The sequence below is a fragment of the Coregonus clupeaformis genome, chromosome 27 (genome assembly GCF_020615455.1).
Source record: "Coregonus clupeaformis isolate EN_2021a chromosome 27, ASM2061545v1, whole genome shotgun sequence".
NCBI lineage: Eukaryota > Metazoa > Chordata > Actinopteri > Salmoniformes > Salmonidae > Coregonus > Coregonus clupeaformis.
Window position 1 is genome coordinate 13,557,526 of NC_059218.1, and position 22,177 is coordinate 13,579,702.

The 22,177-nt window shown below is 41.8% G+C and overlaps 1 protein-coding gene across 1 annotated transcript in view; it reads left to right on the top strand.

The window, feature by feature from the left end:
* LOC121541401 (multiple epidermal growth factor-like domains protein 10) overlaps window positions 1-22,177 on the top strand; it is a 199,420-nt gene that overhangs the window by 132,503 nt on the left and 44,740 nt on the right. The window contains exons 9-12 of the mRNA XM_041850387.2: window positions 15,063-15,275; window positions 20,679-20,853; window positions 21,237-21,357; window positions 21,683-21,846. Of these exons, the coding sequence (XP_041706321.2) occupies window positions 15,063-15,275; window positions 20,679-20,853; window positions 21,237-21,357; window positions 21,683-21,846 (673 nt within the window). The remainder of the gene's footprint in view (window positions 1-15,062; window positions 15,276-20,678; window positions 20,854-21,236; window positions 21,358-21,682; window positions 21,847-22,177) is intronic.

The following is a 22,177-nucleotide window of genomic DNA, read 5'->3' on the forward strand; positions in this document are numbered from 1 at the left end:
GAAATGGTACAAGAAATTTGTTCTATCACTTCGTCAACATTGCTGTGGTGAATATAATCATCCTCCAGAAGGAAATGGCTAAGAGCTGTGGACAGACCCCCATGACACAGCTAGCCTTCAGAGAGCTGCTCATCCAGGAGCTTGCTGACTACGGCACAAAGTCCACTGCAGCACCTTCTGTCCCCTCTACCTCTGTCCCCTCTACTCCTGCCACCAGTGGTGTTCACCTTCCAAAGTACATAACTGCAGACCTGAACGTGCCTCAGGGCCAAAAGAGCACAGCAGGGAGGCATTGTTGTACTCTGTGGCACAAGATATCTCCCATCACCTGCACTACTTGTGCTGTTACCCTCTGCTTCACAGAAGAAAGAGACTACTATGGGACTTGGCATCAGCAGCACAATCTTGTGTAGAGGACTGTGGATGTTCTAAATACTCTAATTGTAAATAGTGTGTAAAAAAATAAATATAACTTTGTGTGTGGTTTGTGTTGTGTGCACTTATGACATTAGATCGGTGTTGGCTGCTAACTTGGCCCTTATCTTAAATAGTTAATTTCTGTGTTGGGAGGCATTGGATCAGCGTTCTCGTCGCGTCTCCTGTTAGTACCTTTTATGTAGGGAAGCTAATGATCCATCATGTATGACATTCCTGGGAGTGTGTAAACTTGAATTTCTTATTACCATAGCATTTTTGTATGTTCTCTATAGTTTTGTACTTGAAAATGTATCAATTTACTAATTCAGCCACTTGGGTACATTTGGATAAACTCGTGAGGGACACCTGGGAGACTTCATACTAAATATTATGTCCTTCAGTAACTGTCCCTACAGTGACTGCTGTGAAAATAGCTATTGCATTAACCCTGTCTCCTGCTCCTGATCACCTATTGCTTTTGTGGTTCACTGATAGATCTAGGACTGAACCTTTCAGATACTCCCTACATGTCACCCAACTCCTACCCGACTTTCTAGCCACCAACATCTCCAATGACATCCTATGTTCTGCTACAGTCGGTATCTATGGATAATACTTCCCTGTGCTCAGGTTAGATACACATCTCTCATCCCAAGCCCGATCTACACTATCTCTGCTACTCCCACCATGATCTGGGTAAAGTGCCTTGCAAAAGTATTCATCCCCCTTTGCGTTTTTTCCTATTTTGTTGCATTAAAATCTGTCATTTAAATCCAATTTTATTTGGATTTCATGTAATGGACATAAACAAAATAGTCCAAATTGGTGAAGTGAAATGAAAAAAATAAATAGTTTCCAAAAAATTCAAAAAAATAAATTATGGAAAAGTGGTGCGTGCATATGTATTCACCCCCTTTGCTATGAAGCCCCTAAATAAGATCTGGTGCAACCAATTACATTCAGAAGTCACATAATTAGTTAAATAAAGTCCACCTTTGTGCAATCTAAGTGTCACATGATCTGTCATATGATCTCAGTGTATATACACCTGTTCTGAAAGGCCCCAGAGTCTGCAACACCACTAAGCAAGGGGCACCACCAAGCAAGCGGCACCATGAAGACCAAGTAGCTCTCCAAACAGGTCAGGGACAAAGTTGTGGAGAAGTACAGATCAGGGTTGGGTTATAAAAAAATATCCGAACCTTTGAACATCCCACAGAGCACCATTAAATCCATTATTAAAAAATTGAAAGAATATGGCACCACAACAAACGTGCCAAGAGAGGGACGTCCATCAGAGAGGCAACAAAGAGACCAATGATAACCCTGAAGGAGCTGCAAAGCTCCACAGCGGAGATTGGAGTATCTGTCCATAGGACCACTTTAAGCCGTAAACTCCACAGAGCTGGGCTTTACTGAAGAGTGGCCAGAAAAAAGCCATTGCTCAAAGAAAAAAATAAGCTAACACGTTTGGTGTTCGCCAAAAGCCATGTGGGAGACTCCCCAAACATATGGAAGAAGGTATTCAAGTCAGATGAGACAAAAATGGAGCTTTTTGGCCATCAATGAAAACAATATGTCTGGTGCAAACCCAACACCTCATCACCCCGAGAACACCATCCCCACAGTGAAGCATGGTGGTGGCAGCATCATGCTGTGGGGATGTTTTTCATCGGCAGGGACTGGGAAACTAGTCAGAATTGAAGGAATGATGGATGGCGCTAAATACAGGGAAATTCTTGAGAGAAACCTGTTTCAGTTTTCCAGAGATTTGAGACTGGGACGGAGGTTCACCTTCCAGCAGGACAATGACCCTAAGCATACTGCTAAAGCAACACTTGAGTGGTTTAAGGGGAAACATTTAAATGCCTTGGAATGGCCTATTCAAAGCCCAGACCTCAAACCAATTTAGAATCTGTGGTATGACTTAAAGATTGCTGTACACCAGCGGAACCCATCCAACTTGAAGGAGCTGGAGCAGTTTTGCCTTGAAGAATGGGCAAATATCTCAGTGGCTAGATGTGCCAAGCTTATAGAGACATACCCCAAGAGACTTGCAGCTGTAATTGCTGGAAAGGGTGGCTCTACAAAGTATTTTTTTGTCTTATTTCTTGTTTGTTTCACCCCAAAAATATATAAAAATATTTTGCATCTTCAAAGTTGTGTAAATCAAATGATACAAACCCCCCAAAAAATCCATTTTAATTCCAGGTTGTAAGGCAACAAAATAGGAAAAAATGCCAAGGAGGGTGATTACCTTCACAAGCCACTGTATGTGTGACGTTCAACTTGACTTCATAGTCTTTTTTTTTGTCTCTATATTGTGCACAGTTAGCTGTCCTTCCTCTACTACGCGATATCCCCTGTATCACTATACACAGAGGAGTGATATCGTTCCCCAGAGACTCTATCACCCACTTCCTTAATCTATGAGCCTCACAAATCTCAGTCCCAGTCATATTCAATTCCACTTTCCCAATTCCATGTAACGTTAACGCCTTGTTTTTTTTACTCCATCGAATGCACTGATGTCGGTCCTGCCAGAATCTGTACCTAACACCCTTATGCAAACATTCTGTCTCAAACACAGGCCCTGTATGTACTTTGCCTCAGGCCACAAATACATTTGCACATAAATCATTCCATCTAACCCATAACACGTTAGTCACTACTGCTAGGCCACTTATATAGTTATAAACATCCTAAAACATGCTCAAGTCAATTAGTCAGTTACCAACAATTCCTCCTCTAGAACAATGATCACTCACATGTTCCACGCCACCTAGAAAACATATGTGACTCTTTTCAGGAAACTAGGCGTATGTCGCGGGTCACTACATCACAGGGGAGCCATTTGAACGTAAACTTTTTTTTTATCAAAATGCGTTTTTTGGCAGAAATGCCTTCTGGAAATTGTGAACTTTCATGTGCCTTAATAACAAACTTGTATGCCATCTGTAAATACGAATAAAATTGTTTAATTACGAGCCTAGTTGATTTAGCCACAGAAAAAGACAGCAACCTTCCCGCTAGCCATGATTGGCTGAGGTAATGGATGGGCTGGACATGCCGAGAGATGAGTTGGGATTGGTCTAACATATAGCACGCTTCTGTCTATTTGAGCTGGTCAGTATGTGTACATAATCCTGTCTAACGCATCATTTAAAAAAAAATTATCACGTAGTAAAACTGCATAAGTGTTGCTCTCCACTTTCTGGAGGACCGAGTTATGAAATCAGTGGAATTAGAGAATGATAGCTAAGGAGATGGAGAAAACACCTGTCTCTGGATTACATCTTCTAACTAACCATGGCATCCGTGACAGGGAGACGCGTCCCATGATGTATACGGGTAAGATAGTCTAGCTAGCTACATTTTCAGATATTACACGTTTCTACTTTTGACAGAAAGTTGTTTTCATTTCAAGTTAAAGTGTACTGTTAGCTAGCTAATGTTAGCTGGTTGGCTCGCTAGCTAACGTTACGTGTATGATCTTATTATTAGTATCTCAGAGCCATTTGCTTTGCTAGTTATAGCCTAATGTTAGCTAGCTAACATTGAACCTGGTTGGTTAGCTACCTGCAGATTCATGCAGGGTAGTAACGTCATGAGTTGGGATTATGGTTCATTGTTTACCTAGCTAGCTACATGTCTTAACAAAAGACTCCACTATGCAAGTAACCATTTCGGGTGCATTCGTAAATTCAGTCTGGCCATCTACACCGATTTCAGAGCACTGTCGTCTGAGTGTGCCAGAGCGCAGAATAACTGATGAATGTACGAACGCTCAACAACCGTTGAATATGGCTGGTGTCAGTAAACGTTTGCAAAAAAACGTAATTAAATTGTTGCCAGCAGCACAGTTACAGTCACCAACACTCTGGATAACAGGAAAACAGCCTAACGAGCTCTGCTAGGGTGAGTACAATGATCAGAGTGGTGTGTTCTCTCATTTGTGTCTGAAAGTAGGTAGCAAGCTAGCCAACGTTAGCCAGTTAGCTTGGGTGCTTGACTGCCGTTGTGAGGTCAGAACACTCGGATCAACCCTACACATAGGCCAGAGTGTTCAGTGTGCACTGTGAATGCTCCGAGAGCAAAACGCTCTGAATTTACGAACTGACAATCTGACAACGCTCTGAATTTACGAATGCCTAGAGCACACTCTGGCACTCTAGATTGAATTTACGAACACACCCTTCAATAGAATGTCACTTCAACAACTGTTGATAAACGTAGCTGGTAAATTCGCTCTGGCTATCTACTCCGATTTCAGAGCACTGTCGTCTGAGTGTGCCAGAGCGCAGAATAACTGATGAATTTGTTTAAATTGTAGCTAGCAGCACAGTTGCAGTTACCAACGCTCTGGATAACATGAAAACAGCCTAACCAGCTCTGCTAGGGCGACTAATGGTCAGTGAGCTGTTCTCTCATTTGTGTCTGGAAGAAGCTAGCAAGTTAGCCAGTTAGCTTGGGTGCTTAACTGCTGTTAGTACATTACACTCGGATCAACCCTTAAAGAGATGGGTGGGGCTAAAGCTTAAGAGGGTGTGAATGATGCAGAATGGGTGTAGACAAGGAAGAGCTCTCCAGTAGGTGACAAAACATTCAAAGGCCATTTTCTCAAAAGTGAGGTTACAAGTTTATCAACTTTTAAAGCAGAATTATTTTCCCATTGGTCCTCAAATGTATGTCCTGAATGTGACTAGTTTATTTTTGGATGCATTGTTCAGACATTCACAGAAGTAACGACAGCATACACAATCATCCAATCCGGAAAATGTAGGCTACATTAGTCCTAGCGCTAACTGAGGAAAGATGGACATAACACAAGCGGTCATATTTAGAGAACTCTCAGCTGACAGAAACCACAATATGAATTAGCTAATAGCAATTCATATTTATAATTCAGCACATCACGGGTGAGCTCAACATTGCTCGAAATGACTGAGTAAAACACTTTCTAGAAATCGAAAGTAATCCGACGATGGGTAGTTTGTGCGCACGCCATGTTTGTTTTTTCACGTCAACCAAAGATAATAAGAGGAGACAAGATGAGTTTGGTCTGTTTGCGGTATGCATGTTGAAGGGGGTGTGTCGTCTACGTTCATTCACTTCCCTTCATTCACTTCCAGAAGTGTATTTGAAAGATGAGTGAACCATTCCTTCACCTCAATATAACATCTTTGGTCTGACAGACATTTACGTGACACGCAGAATGCATTGTATAATGTCAACAAACATGGCGCCACACATAGCTGGCAAATAGCTTATCATTAGCTCATTATAATCAGTACAACCTTCAAAAAAGTATTTTACACACATCATACAGTGAGGGAAAAAAGTATTTGATCCCCTGCTGATTTTGTACGTTTGCCCACTGACAAAGACATGATCAGTCTATAATTTTAATGGTAGGTTTATTTGAACAGTGAGAGACAGAATAACAACAAAAAAATCCAGAAAAATGCATGTCAAAAATGTTATAAATTGATTAGCATTTTAATGAGGGAAATAAGTATTTGACCCCTCTGCAAAACATGACCGTACTTGGTGGCAAAACCCTTGTTGGCTATCACAGAGGTCAGACGTTTCTTGTCGTTGGCCACCAGGTTTGCATACATCTCAGGAGGGATTTTGTCCCACTCCTCTTTGCAGATTTTCTCCAAGTCATTAAGGTTTCGAGCCTGATGTTTGGCAACTCGAACCTTCAGCTCCCTCCACAGATTTTCTATGGGATTAAGGTCTGGGGACTGGCTAGGCCACTCCAGGACCTTAATGTGCTTCTTCTTGAGCCACTCCTTTGTTGCCTTGGCCGAGTGTTTTGGGTCATTGTCATGCTGGATTACCCATCCACGACCCATTTTCAATGCCCTGGCTGAGGGAAGGAGGTTCTCACCCAAGATTTGATGGTACATGGCCCCGTCCATCGTCCCTTTGATGCGGTGAAGTTGTCCTGTCCCCTTAGCAGAAAAACACCCCCAAAGCATAATGTTTCCACCTCCATGTTTGACAGTGGGGATGGTGTTCTTGGGGTCATAGGCAGCATTCCTCCTCCTCCAAACACGGCGAGTTGAGTTGATGCCAAAGAGCTCGATTTTGGTCTCATCTGACCACAACACTTTCACCCAGTTCTCCTCTGAATCATTCAGATGTTCATTGGCAAACTTCAGACGGCCCTGTATATGTGCTTTCTTGAGCAGGGGGACCTTGCGGGCGCTGCAGGATTTCAGTCCTTCACGGCGTAGTGTGTTACCAATTGTTTTCTTGGTGACTATGGTCCCAGCTGCCTGTCCCTGACATTCTTGGAGAGCTCTTTGGTCTTGGCCATGGTGGAGAGTTTGGAATCTGATTGATTGATTGCTTCTGTGGACAGGTGTCTTTTATACAGGTAACAAACTGAGATTAGGAGCACTCCCTTTAAGAGTGTGCTCCTAATCTCAGCTCGTTACCTGTATAAAAGACACCTGGGAGCCAGAAATCTTTCTGATTGAGAGGGGGTCAAATACTTATTTCCGTCATTAAAATGCAAATCAATTTATAACAGTTTTGATATGCGTTTATCTGGATTTGTTTATTGTTATTCTGTCTCTCACTGTTCAAATAAACCTACCATCAAAATTATAGACTGATCATTTCTTTGTCAGTGGGCAAATGTTCAAAATCAGCAGGGGATCAAATACTTTTTTCCCTCACTGTAGGTGTCCATTACAATCTATGCAATAATCGGAATGCATTATTTGTCACCAGTACTTGAAAACGTGAATAAAACTGTAACTACATTATGCTCCATACATACATACATTCATACATACACACATATATTGTAATGGACACCTACAGTGAGGGAAAAAAGTATTTGATCCCCTGCTGATGCTACTATATGCTACAGTAGAAACGACAACACGAGGCACATACTTTGATAGGAATGCACACATGTCCAAAGTTATTATTTGTAAGGAAAACAACAATGCAACAATGCGAGCACCAGCCAGAAAATGTGCCAGTTCGTGCAAGACTGTGCAAATGTCTGCATACTTGATGTACGGAAAAAATGGGGAAGGGCTCTCCTCAAAGAGGAAAGTTTGTCCGGCTCAGTAAAGCCTCAAACATAAATTGCTAGCAACACTGAAATGTGCTACTTCTATGTGAATTAATGAGGAGGCGGAACACACCTCAATTCAAACTTTTAGAAAATACAACTTGTTAGAAAATAATTTGAAATTGACAAGTTGAAACATAGCCTTATAGATGATTAGCAGGCAGGGCGTGTTAACTCCCCTGTTGCGTAACAATCACATTTTGAAACAGTGAGTGCATTTTCACATCACGTGCATAAAACAACTCACGCTGGGGCGAACGTTAGAGATATTTGGAACTCACGTGAAAAGGTTAACATTAGAATTCTGATGACATTGTAAAACATAATGCCTACTATCAAGGTCCCCATCATGGTTAGCCCAAACTACCATCTAGTGGATTCTCTGATCACCTTCCTCTCGGAGGACACTAAAGATAAGGTTTCCTGAGATGAAACCCTCCCTAGACTCAACAGATTCGAGCAGTGCATCCTCCCCTTCACTTTGTGCTCTCCTCAGACCTTAGGGGCAGCGCTCTCTCTCTCCTTCTCTCCTTTCCGAATCATAATTCAAACAATTGATAAATTATCAAACCCAAATTTAGAATGACAGTCCTTAGTGCTTCACGTTGAGTCTATGACTCGGATTGAAGACCCTCAATTTAGCACACACCGGCTCTGTTAGAGTGTACATTTACAGAAAGGGGAAAATATATAGACAGTTTGTACTACTTACAGTACCAGTCAAAAGTTTGGACACACCTACTCATTCAAGGGTTTTTCTTAATAGTAAAAATAATATACATTGTAGAATAATAGTGAAGACATCAAAACTATGAAATAAAACATATGGAATCATGTAGTAACCAAAAAAGTGTTCAACAAATCAAAATATATTTTATATTTGAGATTCTTCAAATAGCCATTCTCTCTGTAATTCTCTCAACCAGCTTCACCTGGAATGCTTTTCTAACAGTCTTGAAGGAGTTCCCACATATGCTGAGCACTTGTTGGCTGCTTTTCCTTCACTCTGCCGTCCGACTCCTCCCAAACAATCTCAATTGGGTTGAGGTCGGGGGATTGTGGAGGCCAGGTCATCTGATGCAGCACTCCATCACTCTCCTTCTTGGTAAAATAGCCCTTACACAGCCTGGAGGTTTGTTGGGTGATTGTCCTGTTGAATAACAAATGTTAGTCCCACTAAGCCCAAACCAGATGGGATATCGTATCGGTGCAGAATGCTGTGGTAGCCATGCTGGTTAAGTGTGCCTTGAATGAATTCTAAATAAATCACAGACGGTGTCACTAGCAAAGCACCCCCACACCATAACACCACCTCCTCCATGCTTTACGGTGGGAACTACACATGCGGAGATAATCCGTTCACCCACACCGCGTCTCACAAAGACACAGCGTTTGGAACCAAAAATCTCCAATTTGGACTCCAGACCAAAGGACAAATGTCCACCGGTCTATTGTCCATTGCTCGTGTTTCTTTGCCCAAGCAGGTCTCTTCTTATTATTGGTGTCTTTAGTAGTGGTTTCTTTGCAGCAATTCGACCATGAAGGCCTGATTCACACAGTCCCTTCTGAACAGCTGATGTTGAGATGTGTCTGTGACTTGAACTCTGTGAAGCATTTATTTGGGCTGCAATTTCTGAGGCTGGTAACTCTAATGAACTTATCCTCTGCAGCAGAGGTAACTCTGGGTCTTCCATTCCGGTAGCGGTCCTCATGAGAGCCAGTTTCATCATAGCGCTTGATGGTTTTTGCGACTGCACTTTAAGAAACTTTCAAAGTTCTTGAAATGTTCCGTGTTGACTGACCTTCATGTCTTATAGTAATGATGGACTGTCATTTCTCTTTGCTTATTTGAGCTGTTCTTGCCATAATATGGACTTGGTCTTTTACCAAATAGGGCTATCTTTTGTATACCCCCCTACCTTGTCACAACACAACTGATTAGCTCAAACGCATTAAGAAGGAAAGAAATTCCACTAACTTTTATGAAGGCACACCTGTTAATTGAAATGCATTCCAGGTGACTACCTCATGAATCTGGTTGAGAGATTGCCAAGAGTGTGCAAAGCTGTCATCAAGGCAAAGGGTGGCTTTTTGAAGAATCTCAAATCTCAAATATATTTAGATTTGTTTAAAACTTTTTTGGTTACTACATGATTCCAAATGTGTTATTTCATAGTTTTGATGTCTTCACTATTATTCTACAATGTGAAAAATAGTAATAATAAAGAAGAACCCTTGAATGAGTAGGTGTTTCCAAACTTTTGACTGGTAGTGTATATTACCAGCATTAACTTTTCTCATCACGGCCACCGTTTATCCCTGTCTTCCACTGTCGCGAGTGACATGTTAATGACAGATAGTTATCTCAGTACATTTTTTATTTAAATTACATTTCCCAGTGTGCAGACCCTCACAATCAACCTGATACCCCAAATAAACAGTTTAGGGCAACCCTAAATCAATTTACGCTCACAGTTGATCACCCCCCTCCTTCCCAGCTCTCATTCTTCTGGCGTCTGTTCATTTTCTTCTTGAGATAGCGTTACAGTTCATCTTCCCAATGGCACATATGTAACTTGTGCCTTTGATGGCCTTTGATACTGTCCTGATTTCAATAATCTGATTTTCCCAAGCAAACAAATCTCTCACCTGAACCTCCACCACCATTCCGTACAGTCCATTCTGTCTTGTCCATTTTCCCACCAGTGCATCAGCAGAATGAGAGGAGTTTGGGCATGATCTCTCTCCATGCTCACTTCACATGCACGGTCTCAGGACACATGCCGCACTCCTGCCGCTCGTACACAGGTTGCTGGCTCGGACTCAGGTCTCAGTAGAAGTGGTGAAAGACAAGGCCATAGTGAACGCCTTTGTCGCCATTACTTCAGCTGGTTAGAGGGGGTGAAGCTCACACTGTTCTCGGTTGAATTATTCCTTCCATGCATCTAGATACCATCTGTAGTCACTTTCGCCATAACTTCGAGAGAGGACAGACCAAAACAACAGTTTAAGGCATTTCTGGCTCAGAAAATCTAAACAACTATTCACTGTATGACAAATTATTACATTCCCAATTTTCTTAATATAAAATTCCTAAGACAAATGTCAAAGATCATACCAACACACTGTTGAAACCATTTTTCTAATTGGCTTATACTCCCTTATCATATTGGAGACCTCACCGCAGAGTTACAGGTTCAGGGAGTTAGATGGCTAACCCTTAGGGAGAAATCCCGTCCATACATCAGACCCAATCTGGTGAGATTTGTATTGAACCAAAGACAACAACAAAACAACAACAGCAATACACTTTATATTATACTTAAATCTCACCTAATGTCTCTATCCTTTTTAGTGAGGGAGATCAGGCCTCACCAGAAAGTGAGGACAAAGGGCATTCAACACCATTAAGTATTTTATTTCCCTTTTCTTTCCCTGTACTTCAGACTACTTATTTAAAAACATTTTAAACATTTCCATCATTCTGCGAGCTCCGGTTTACATTGGGTATCTCAGTACAGAAGAAGCGGGTGTAGTAGACTCCAGTACTACCGCACACCCATTCTTCCAATGACCGACAGTCCCATATCTAAAACAGGGAGCTAACCCCCTTCGCTACCCTTTCCTCTCTGTTTCTTTGTCTTACCTTGGCTGTTGAAACCACTGTTAGTGACTTTCACTGTGGCTGTATTAACCACACGCATGGCTGTGAAGTGAGCTGAATTCGATTCCCCTCTCAATGCCGCATGTACTACTTCATCCCAGTGAGAATGTTGGTCCACTACCCCCGCAATAGCTGTTTTGATAACAGGTTTCAAACCTGGAATCAAAACGCTGGTGTATTGAGCTTTTGATTTTTCTTTCATGTCATTGTGCCATTTCACAATAGCATCTCTGAATTCTTTATTAGTTTGGAATTTTCCATCAGCAAGGAAGTGCTGACCAATTTTATCCACTTTACTCAATTTCCCCATACTCGAGCCAAATTGGTAGTTTGCTTGTGCGCTTCTTTTAGCGCATCCATGGCTTTGCTATAGTTTTCCTCTTATATTCCCCATTTACTTGAGTGTCAGAAACCACGGATGTCATTTCATTGGTGGTTATTTCTGCGCCTCTCTCGACGCTGTTTATGGTGTTTCGATTTCCTAATTCACGGCTCTAATACTCGCCCTCTACTAACTATTTTCCAAGATAGTGATACCCACTTCCCCAGAGAGTAGTTATGGTATATTTGTGCCAATTAATTGGTCACAGCACCTGATACCTTGTATTAAAACCAATACTGAAGCATCTGCCAATTTACTACTGGAGAATACGGGAGACCTAATGTCTTATACCAGTGTTACGCCTCAAATATCACTGTTGTCATCAACACACATAACCAAAATTATTCACAGTTGTCTTCCTATTTCTACATAATCTGTCACGGTTCCCCGCCCCAATATGCATAAACCAACCTCTGCTGATACACACGAATCATGTTCAAACAACATTTGAATATCTTTTTGCTTTTCTAACCATGAATGTGGCTCTCCTCCAGAACTTATAGGCAACCTTTTATCAACATCCACATTCCCTCCTTTTGTCCTTCTCCATGGACTACTTCTCTACAACCTACCGTACTAGTACAAAAGTATGACAATTTATCCATACACACACACACACTCTAAGGCCTCACGGCCACCACGGTTGTGCTTTCACCCCCCTTACGGGTCTGGCCGAGAAACCACCCCACTAGGTATTTACCCTCCGCAGGGACCACCCTGTTCGGGACTTACCCTTGGGATTTACCCTCCGCAGGGACCACCCTGTTCAGGACTTACCCTTTATCAATGACCGGTCATAACACAATGGGACTTCTGAATAAACTCAGGCTTTTTAGATCCGTATCCTATAATTTGTCATCCTATGACTCTCTTCTCCCCAACTGCCCAACTGCTCTTAAACACTAGTAAAACTAAATGCATGCTCTTCAATCGAACGCTGCTGGCACCCGCCCACCCGACTAGAATCACTACTCTCGACGGGTCTGACCTAGAGTATGTGGACAACTACAAATACCTAGGTGTCTGGTTAGACTTTAAACTCTCCTTCCAGACTCACATTAAGCATCTCCAATCCAAAGTGAAATCTAGAATCAGCTTCCTATTTCGCAACAAAGCCTCCTTCACTCAGGCTTCCAAACATGCCCTCGTAAAACTGACTATCCTACCGATCCTTGACTTCGGCAATGTAATTTACAAAATAGCCTCCAACACTCGTTTTGTCACCAAAGCCCCATATACTACCCACCACTGTGACCTGTACGCTCTTGTTGGCTGGTCCTCACTACATATTCGTCGCCAAACCCACTGGCTCCAGGCCATCTATAAATCACGGCTAGGCAAATCTCCGCCTTATCTTAGCTCATTGGTCACCATAGCAACACCCACCCGTAGTATGCGCTCCAGCAGGTATATCTCACTGGTCATCCCAAATTCTCGATTATTGTAGATTTATCGGTGGTGATAGTGTTTCCTAGCCTCAGTGCAGTGGGCAGCTGGGAGGAAGTGCTCTTATTTTCCATGGACTTTACAGTGTCCCAAAACCTTTTGGAGTTAGTGCTACAGGAAGCAAATTTCTGTTTGAAAAAGTTAGCCTTTGCTTTCCTAACTGCTTGTGTATATTGGTTCCTAACTTCCCTGAAAAGTTGCATATCGCGGGGGCTATTTGATGCTAATGCAGTACGCCACAGGATGTTTTTGTCCTGGTCAAGGGCAGTCAAGTCTGAGGAGAACCAGGGGCTATATCTGTTCTTAGTTCTGTATTTTTTGAACGGGGCATGTTTATTTAAGATTGAGAGGAAATTACTTTTAAAGAACAACCAGGCATCCTCTACTGACGGAATGAGATCTATATCCATCCAGGATACCTGGACCAGGTCAATTAGGAAGGCCTGCTCGCTGAAGTGTTTTTGGGAGCGTTTGACAGTGATGAGGGGTGGTCGTTTGACCGCGGACCCGTTACGGACGCAGGCAATAAGGCAGTGATCGCTGAGATCCTGGTTGAAGACAGCGGAGGTGTATTTAGAGGGTAAGTTAGTCAGGATGATATCTATGAGGGTACCCATGTTTACGGATTTAGGGTTGTACCTGGTAGGTTCGTTGATAATTTGTGTGAGATTGAGGGCGTCTAGTTTAGATTGTAGGATGGCCGGGGTGTTAAGCATATCCCAGTTTAGGTCACCAAGCACTACGAACTCTGAGGATAGATGGGGGGCAATTAATTCACATATGGTGTCCAGGGCACAGCTGGGGGCTGAGGGGGGTCTGTAGCAAGCGGCAACAGTGAGAGATTTATTTCTGGAAAGGTGGATTTTTAGAAGTAGAAGCTCAAACTGTTTGGGCACAGACCTGGACAGTATGATAGAGCTCTGCAGGCTATCTCTACAGTAGATTGCAACTCCACCCCCTTTGGCAGTTCTATCTAGACGGAAAATGTTATAGTTGGGGATGGAAATTTCAGAATTTTTGGTGGCCTTCCTAAGCCAGGATTCAGACACTGCTAGAACATCAAGGTTGGCGGAGTGTGCTAACGCAGTGAATAACTCAAACTTAGGAAGGAGGCTTCTGATATTTATGTGCACATCTCTGTTGCTAGGCAGGAACTTAGGTGGTGTATGTGTAATAGAACTGTTCCTTGTCACTTCATCTGACCTGACCTCGGCCCACATTCCTCACTCATCCCTAATCCACGGCTATCCAACCTTATCAGTGACTGAAACCAGACTGTTACTCTTTGCCTCTCTCCATAGGATACATGAGATTTGACAATAACATGTTCTGACAGAATGTAAACTATCTGCACTCCCCCTTATCCACCATACATTGACCCCAATATATATTTATTATATATATATATATATATATATATATATATTCATTATACATGTAAATTAGTATGGTAACATGAATAAGTATATTCCAAGCTAGAATTCAGCAATACTTTCATCATATCGGCCAGCCACCCATGTCATAAACAAAGCTTCATTTTGTGTTGGTGAGATCAGCATTTTATACTACAACATCTGGAGTATAATCAGTGATAGGTACCTGAGACCTATGGTATTGGGTTTCAAACAGTGTTTGCAAGTAGCCTGCTTTTCTTAGCAATTAGCTCCAGTTGCTAAACACTGTTGCTCCTTTAATGACTGCATTTGAGAGTAAGCAATACTTATTGCATCTTCGGTCTGGAAAATGTTGTTGTGAGAATTTTGAAATATGAGAACAATATACACAGCAGGTCATTTTCAGAATGTAAGTGTTTCTTGTTGTTTTATGATTTAATCTCTAGTGTTCTAGTCCTCCCGCGTTATCTACACACTATTATGCCCAATGATAAGTTACACAACTCCCCACTGCACAAAGATACTGTCCCTAAACTTGAACTTGGGGAACAAGTCAAGAAGTCAACAAATCAAGTTCCATCATGGGAAAAATACAAATATGTGAATTGAATCGAAGTCAATAACCAATCGTGTTCTGACGTTTCTCCCCTCTCTCCACAGGTGCCAGGAGGAGTGTCCTGTGGGTACGTTCGGCGTATCCTGCCGCCAAACCTGTCGCTGTGAGAACGGTGCCAAGTGCGACCACATCAGCGGGGCGTGTCTGTGTGAGCTGGGCTACACAGGGGAGATGTGCGAGGTGCGCCTCTGTCCCGAGGGACACTACGGCCTCACGTGTGACAAGAGGTGTCACTGCCACGTCCAGAACACCCACAGGTAATGCCCACTCATTGGCACATATGATACAATATTGCAAGACATGCAATACATTAAAATACAATACAATAAAATGCAATACAATAACAAATGCTATATAATACAATACAAGTAACCCATTACATATGGGCACATAGCAGATGATTAGACCCATATTAATGTAATTATCCCTAAGATCATTCTATATATTCTATAATCATTCTCTAATCTATAATGGAGATCATGTATACTGAACAGAAATATAAATGCAACATTAAACAATTTTACTGAGTTACAGTTCATATCAGGAAATCAGTCAATTGAAATAAACTAATTAGACCCTAATCTATGGATTTCACATGACTGGGAATACAGATATGTATCTGTTGGTCACAAATATCTTGGGTATCCCCACTGGGGATCCAAGCACAGCGAATAAGAATTCGTTTTTCCCCACAAAAGGGCTTTAATACAGACATAAATACTCCTCAGTTTCATCAGCTGTCCAGGTGGCTGGCCTCAGACGATCCCGCAGGTGAAGAAGCCGGATGTGGAGGTCCTGGATGGTGTGGTAACACGTGGTCTGCGGTTGTGAGGCCGGTTGGACGTACTACCAAATTCTCTAAAATGACTTTGGAGGCGGCTTATGGTAGAGAAATGAACATTTAATTATCTGGCAACAGCTCTGGTGGAAATTCCTGCAGTCAGCATGCCAATTTCATACTCCCTCAAAACTTGAGACATCTGTGGCATTGTGCTCTGTGACAAAACTGTGCATTTTAGAGTGGCCTTTTATTGTCTCCAGCACAAGGTGCACCTGTGTATCATGCTGTTTAATCAGCTTCTTGATACGCCACACCTGTCAATTGGATGGATTATCTTGGCAAAGGAGAAATGCTCAATAAAAGGGATGCAAACAAATTTGTGCACAACATTTGAGAGAAATCAGCTTTTGATGCATGTAGGAACATTTCTGGGATCTTTTATTTCAGCTCATGAAACATTCGACCAACACTTTACATGTTGCATTTATATTTTTGTGCAGTATAATTATCCTTACACTCTTACAGTACCCACAACCATTACCATGCTCCAACCAATTGCGCTATCTGTATATAGGATCTAGCATCTAATTGTTTTATTCAGCCCTACTCCTCTCACAGTACATTGATTATACTATAATATTAATGGTTCAAAGTTTAACAAGACCGTTAGAGAGCACTCAAAGTGTATGGGTTTGTCTTTGTGTGTGTTTGTGTTTGTGTGTCTCTGTGCCTGTGTCTGTGGGGTGGGTGGGGAGTCAGACAGTTCCCCATTGTCCCACTGCCTATGCATTAGATAAACTGGCACAGCTGGTAGGCTCCATGTGTTGTTGAGGGGGGAAAGCTGCTCTGTCTCAATGGGGCTTCTGTGTCAGGTAGGGCAGCTGCCACTCCAACAGGTACCACGGTAAAAACGGTATTGTGCCACATGCGCATGCAGCAAACCACGCCCCCGGCTTTCACATTGTTTAATCCCCGCCTCCTGTGAGGGCATCTGGAGAAAGTTCAGGGGCCTCATTTATCAATCATGCGTCGGCACAAAGCTGTGCGTAAACCGTGTGTGGGCTCATTTCCACGCAAAGTGTGAGATTTATCAATATGAACATTTGCTTTAGAGTGTGCAGACATTTACTCACAGCCATGAACATGCGTACACACAGTGCCAAGCGTTGGAATAAGGGAACTGCTTGTCCAGAGTAGAATGGGGAAAATATATGTTGAAATTGTGAGTAATAATTAAATAATTTTTCGATTTCATTGTACGTCCATTGTGAATTCATGCAACATATCTTGACATGCTATATAATTTGGCCATATCAGTGCATTAATTACGATAATAATTCATATAAAGTACAGCAATTTGTTAAATTAGAGGTATGTGTGAAAGTGAAACCATTGTTGAAATACTATAAAAGTGAGATAATGGGAAATCGAATGAGAGATGGCAGATCTTGCCCTGTTTGCGGATTTGGCACACTGCGTTTCGCAGAGAGCATGTTTTTAGAGACAGGTGGGACTTTTACTGCAGAATGTACAGATTGGGTCATCAGATATCATTTCCCAAAACCAATGATTTTTGTGAGGATTTAAGACCTACTTTAAAAAGGCAAACACATGCCATTTCAGTGCACATCCAAGTGCTATCCACCCTCAGGTTTTTGGCAACGGACACTTTTCAGCGGGAGCTTGCCGATCGGCATCTCAAAGCCCTCGATGAGCCAATGTTTTGGATGCAATCATCAGCAAAACGAACAGTAACACATACAAGTTCCATACAACAGGTTGAAGTCGAGGGGTTTCTTTGCCATGATGCCATCAATGTGTTCCCAAATACGAACGGAGCAATAGACGGCACCCACATCGCCATACAATCACCATCCCAAAACGATTTCAACAAAAGACTTCCACTCTTCATGTGCAGGTGATAGGTTATGTGATGCGCAAAAGACGCTGCTGAATGTGGTGGCCAGGTGGAACGCATAACTCATTCATTCTTCAGAACAGCAATGTTGGCCTATATGCCTACAGGAGGGAGCTGTTGAGGAGGGATGGCTTATTGGTGAGGGTTGCCCACTCATTTTAAGTATATTTGCCATTGCTAAAGCAACTTGAATTGTCCTAATGGTTGTCTCTTTGTAGCTATGTTTTTATTTTTACCGGTCAAGCCACAATTGAGTGAGCGAAATAAAATATTTTGGTTGTACTCAATCTCCGACACCTCTATTTCAGTCTCTGAAAAGTTTGTTTTTCGTAGCGCTGTTGTATTTCATGGTACGGGGTTGTATATTCCCCACGGGCTTTAACCTTTTACTACAGTAGGCTAAATTAGGGTCACACAGAGTGTTTCTTGGTAGTCTTAAACAAATCTACTTTGAAACAAAAGTATACATCTCACACACAAGGTTATGTGCTTTAAAAAAAAGAAGACAACTGTACCATGTCAGATGTAGAGTTGAAATGTATGACATGTTTTGAGTTTGCATCCCAATATTACACTTTAAATACATCACAGAAGACTGAAAAATAACGAAACCGTTTGACATAGAAATACTATATATATATATATCATACACTCTAGCATAGCTGGAAAGTTTAGGAGATAATTGTATTAGTGTTAAGTACCACAAGGAGTGTTTGAAACAATGACTGTATGGTTTGAACTATAGAGTCTGTCCATAATGGCTTCTCTGACCGCATGGGAAGTGCCATTGAGGGCTATATCCATTTTAAAGTAGTACATTTTCTTCTTTTTTTGTGTTTGAATTTTTAAAAAAGTTTATATTAGTGATTTACCACCACCTGCAGTGCTGGAGTCCTGAACCAATTATTGTGTGTCATTCATGTATTGTGGGCACTAGATGACGGTGATGTAGCTTAAAGCCATTTACAAAACATAGGCAACCCTATTTGAAGAAGTAGACAATGCTCTGATCATTGGTTGATCGCTCCCAACTCATAGGGATCCCCACCAAGTTGACTATTTTAAAATGGTGGAAGCCCTAAATGTTAATATCCATGCTGAAACGGATTATATCCATTCAGAGCCCTCTTTCTACCTCTATGGTTTGAACTCAGTATCCGAAGAGCCAATTGATTCATGAAAAATGTATTGACACACTTACTTATATGACATACAATAACATATTTTCTTAGGCTTGGTTTCGATATATCACACATTCAAAGCACTATGTGCTTTATGTTCTCTCCTATTTTGTGAGGTTGTTTCTAACCAATATACAGCATATACAGTATTTAATTTTGCACAGAGAGGTTTCATGTGAAAGTCAAAGGGACATTGACTGTTTTCTGTTATTACAATGTTCAGGTAGTGTTACATTTTCCCATGCTCTATAGAGTACCTCTTCACTTTTCCTTAGATCTTTATCGTCAAAGTTGTGCTTGCCAAGGATCAAAATTGAAACACATATAATGTAATATATTATAGGCACGCTGCCTGGCTGTGACTCAAGAGATTGTATTTTATTTATTTATTTATTTATTTATTTTTATTTAACCAGGGAAAGCTGCTAGTGGTAAAGGTGAGCAGGCTACAGAGGAGTTTACCCAGAATGGCTTTATAAATGAGCTCGTACCAATGTAGCTGTCTGCGCATATAAAGCTAGGTCCAACCCACCATTTGGTACAAGGTGCAATGGTGGGTGAGTGAATTAGCATTTGTAACAAAGCGTAAGGATGCATGATAAACAGAGTCCAGCCTTTGTAACACAGAAGAGGCTGCATGCATATACAGTAAGTCACCATAATCAATTACAGAAAGAAAAGTGGCTTGAAAGAAAAGTGGCTTGAACAAGCTTCTTTCTGGCCTTGAACAGGAAGCAAGCCTTATTATGAAAATAAAAACCCAATTTCAGATTTTGATTCATCACAAGATTATCCATATGAATTTTGAAGGACAGCTTGTTGTCCAACCATATACCTAGGTATTTGTAGGATTACACTTTTTCAATGGATGTGCCTCCAGATGTGAAAATGCTAACCTTCTCTGGCTGAGAGCGAGCTCTGGTAAAGGTCATGAATTTCATTTTTTGTGCATTCAAGACCAGTTTGAGGCCATATTGGGAGGTCTGCAGTGACTGAAAGGCAGTCTGGAGCTCTTCAACAGCCTCAACCAGAGAAGGAGCATTTGAATAGATGACCGTATCATCTGCATACAGATGCAACTTGGCTGGTTGCATCCCATTTCCCAAGTCATTAATAACACAGGAGCTAAAATGGAACCATGGGTCATTTATTTCACATATCAAACATACAAAACCAAATAAAACTTGCAGTTAAGAACAAATCCTCTAGATTTTGAGTTTCTCCACGGGAAGCTATTGGAAAAAAGTCTTAATCCACTAACTTTTGACTTTCAGAATGGCGAGAGCTCTTGAAAGACAATGGATTTGCTTAGTCATTACGGAAAGCTGTGGGTCAAAGGACTAGCGCCTAGCGTATCGTAGCGTAGACTCCACCGCAATTGCTAGAGCTGCAATGTGGCTGTAAGAACGGGGCACAGTGCTCTGAGATCACACAACATTTGATCAACCATGCATTGCAGTCAGATACTGTAGGTGTCCGCCAAACACCTTATTAAGGAAATGAAAAAACATGGCAGAGAACTGTGGGGCAATTGTAAGGCAAGATAGTACATTAGGGTCTACCTTACTAAGCATAAACACCAGACTAATAAGACACAATAAAACTCATTTTTCAACATTACTTCATGTCTTATACATTATTCATATGCTAGTTGTTCATTAGCTACAAACACATTTGAGTGTTGGCGTACTTGATGTCTACACAAGATGTCACAACAGAGTTATCAGATGATATCAATAACAGACCATTGTCCACTTCTGTCTCCCTGTCTTGTTCCCAGCTGCCACCCAATGTCTGGCGCGTGCTCGTGCCAGCCTGGCTGGTCGGGGACCTACTGTAACAAGACATGTACGCCCGGCTTCTTTGGCGTGTCGTGCCAGCAGGTGTGCCAGTGCCAGAACGGTGCTGACTGCCACAGCGTGACCGGGGAGTGCATCTGCGCTCCAGGTTTCAAGGTAAAGCCGCTATAAAGGGTTATGAGTGGTAATATGTTCCATGTCCAATCAAATAAAGTTACAGTAGCCTAAATCATTGATAACATCAGTAATCTGGTGGTAACAGTTGACTTTATGCAGGTGTTGTATACTTGGAATTGTAAGAAATACATTACCCAAGTCACGTCCCAGGATTGGATTGACTCTGGAGCATTCAAACAGACAGTGACAGACTGTATTCACTCCTAATTCCATTGTGATGTTACCTGGGTCATGTTCAGTAGAGAGAAAATGTTGTAAAATGTTTTCTAAGATGTGTCTTACTGAACACGACCCACGTATGATGAATAACACAAAGTAAACTAAACTATAGTACGGGAATGCTAACAGTATCTCCATTGTAGGGGTCCAAATGTTCCACGGCCTGCCCATCAGGGACCCATGGGATCAACTGCTCTGCCACCTGTGGCTGTAAGAACGGGGCACAGTGCTCTTCTGTGGATGGAGCCTGCTCCTGTAAAGCAGGTAGGTTACTAACAGCAGGGAATGCTGTGTGTGTTAAGGCTCTCCCATTCAAGGGAAATACAGCAGAAATAGTGCATGTGAGAAATCCTAACTAAGATATGGACAGAAAATGTAAACTGTCATGTGTGGATCATTCTACTAATGCAGTGGCTTTGGGGTATAACTTCTGGGGAAAACATAATACATTTTCCCAGACCAAATAATTTTATCTTAATATCAATAAAATATTTGCAAACATTTATATCTGTAGACACAAGCTAATTTGAGACAAATGGATTCCTCCTCCGTCAAACTACTTTGATGTTGAAAATGTCTTCTTCCCCAGGTTGGCACGGAGTGGACTGCTCCATCAACTGCCCAAGTGGCACGTGGGGGCTGGGTTGCAACCTCACCTGTATGTGTGGCAACGGAGGGGCCTGCAATGCCCTCAACGGACATTGCACTTGCGCCCCCGGCTGGAGGGGCGAGAGGTGTGACCTCAACTGCCAGGTGAGAGATGTTTCCCCCACAGCCCATCCCACCGCCGTCCCTGTCACACAGTGATGACATCATTATAGGTTATAACACTGGTATTATCTTCCTATAATGTATGATGAATTGGAATGTGTAGAACATATAATAGGTATACAGTGTATTCGGAAAGTATTCAGACCCCTTGACTCTTTCCACATTGTGTTACGTTACAGCCTTATTCTAAAATGGATTAAATAAAATAAAAAATCCTCATCAATCTACACACAATACCCTATAATGACAAAGTGAAAAAAGGATTTTAGAAATGTTTGCAAATTTTCTCAAAATAAAAAACAGAAATACCTTA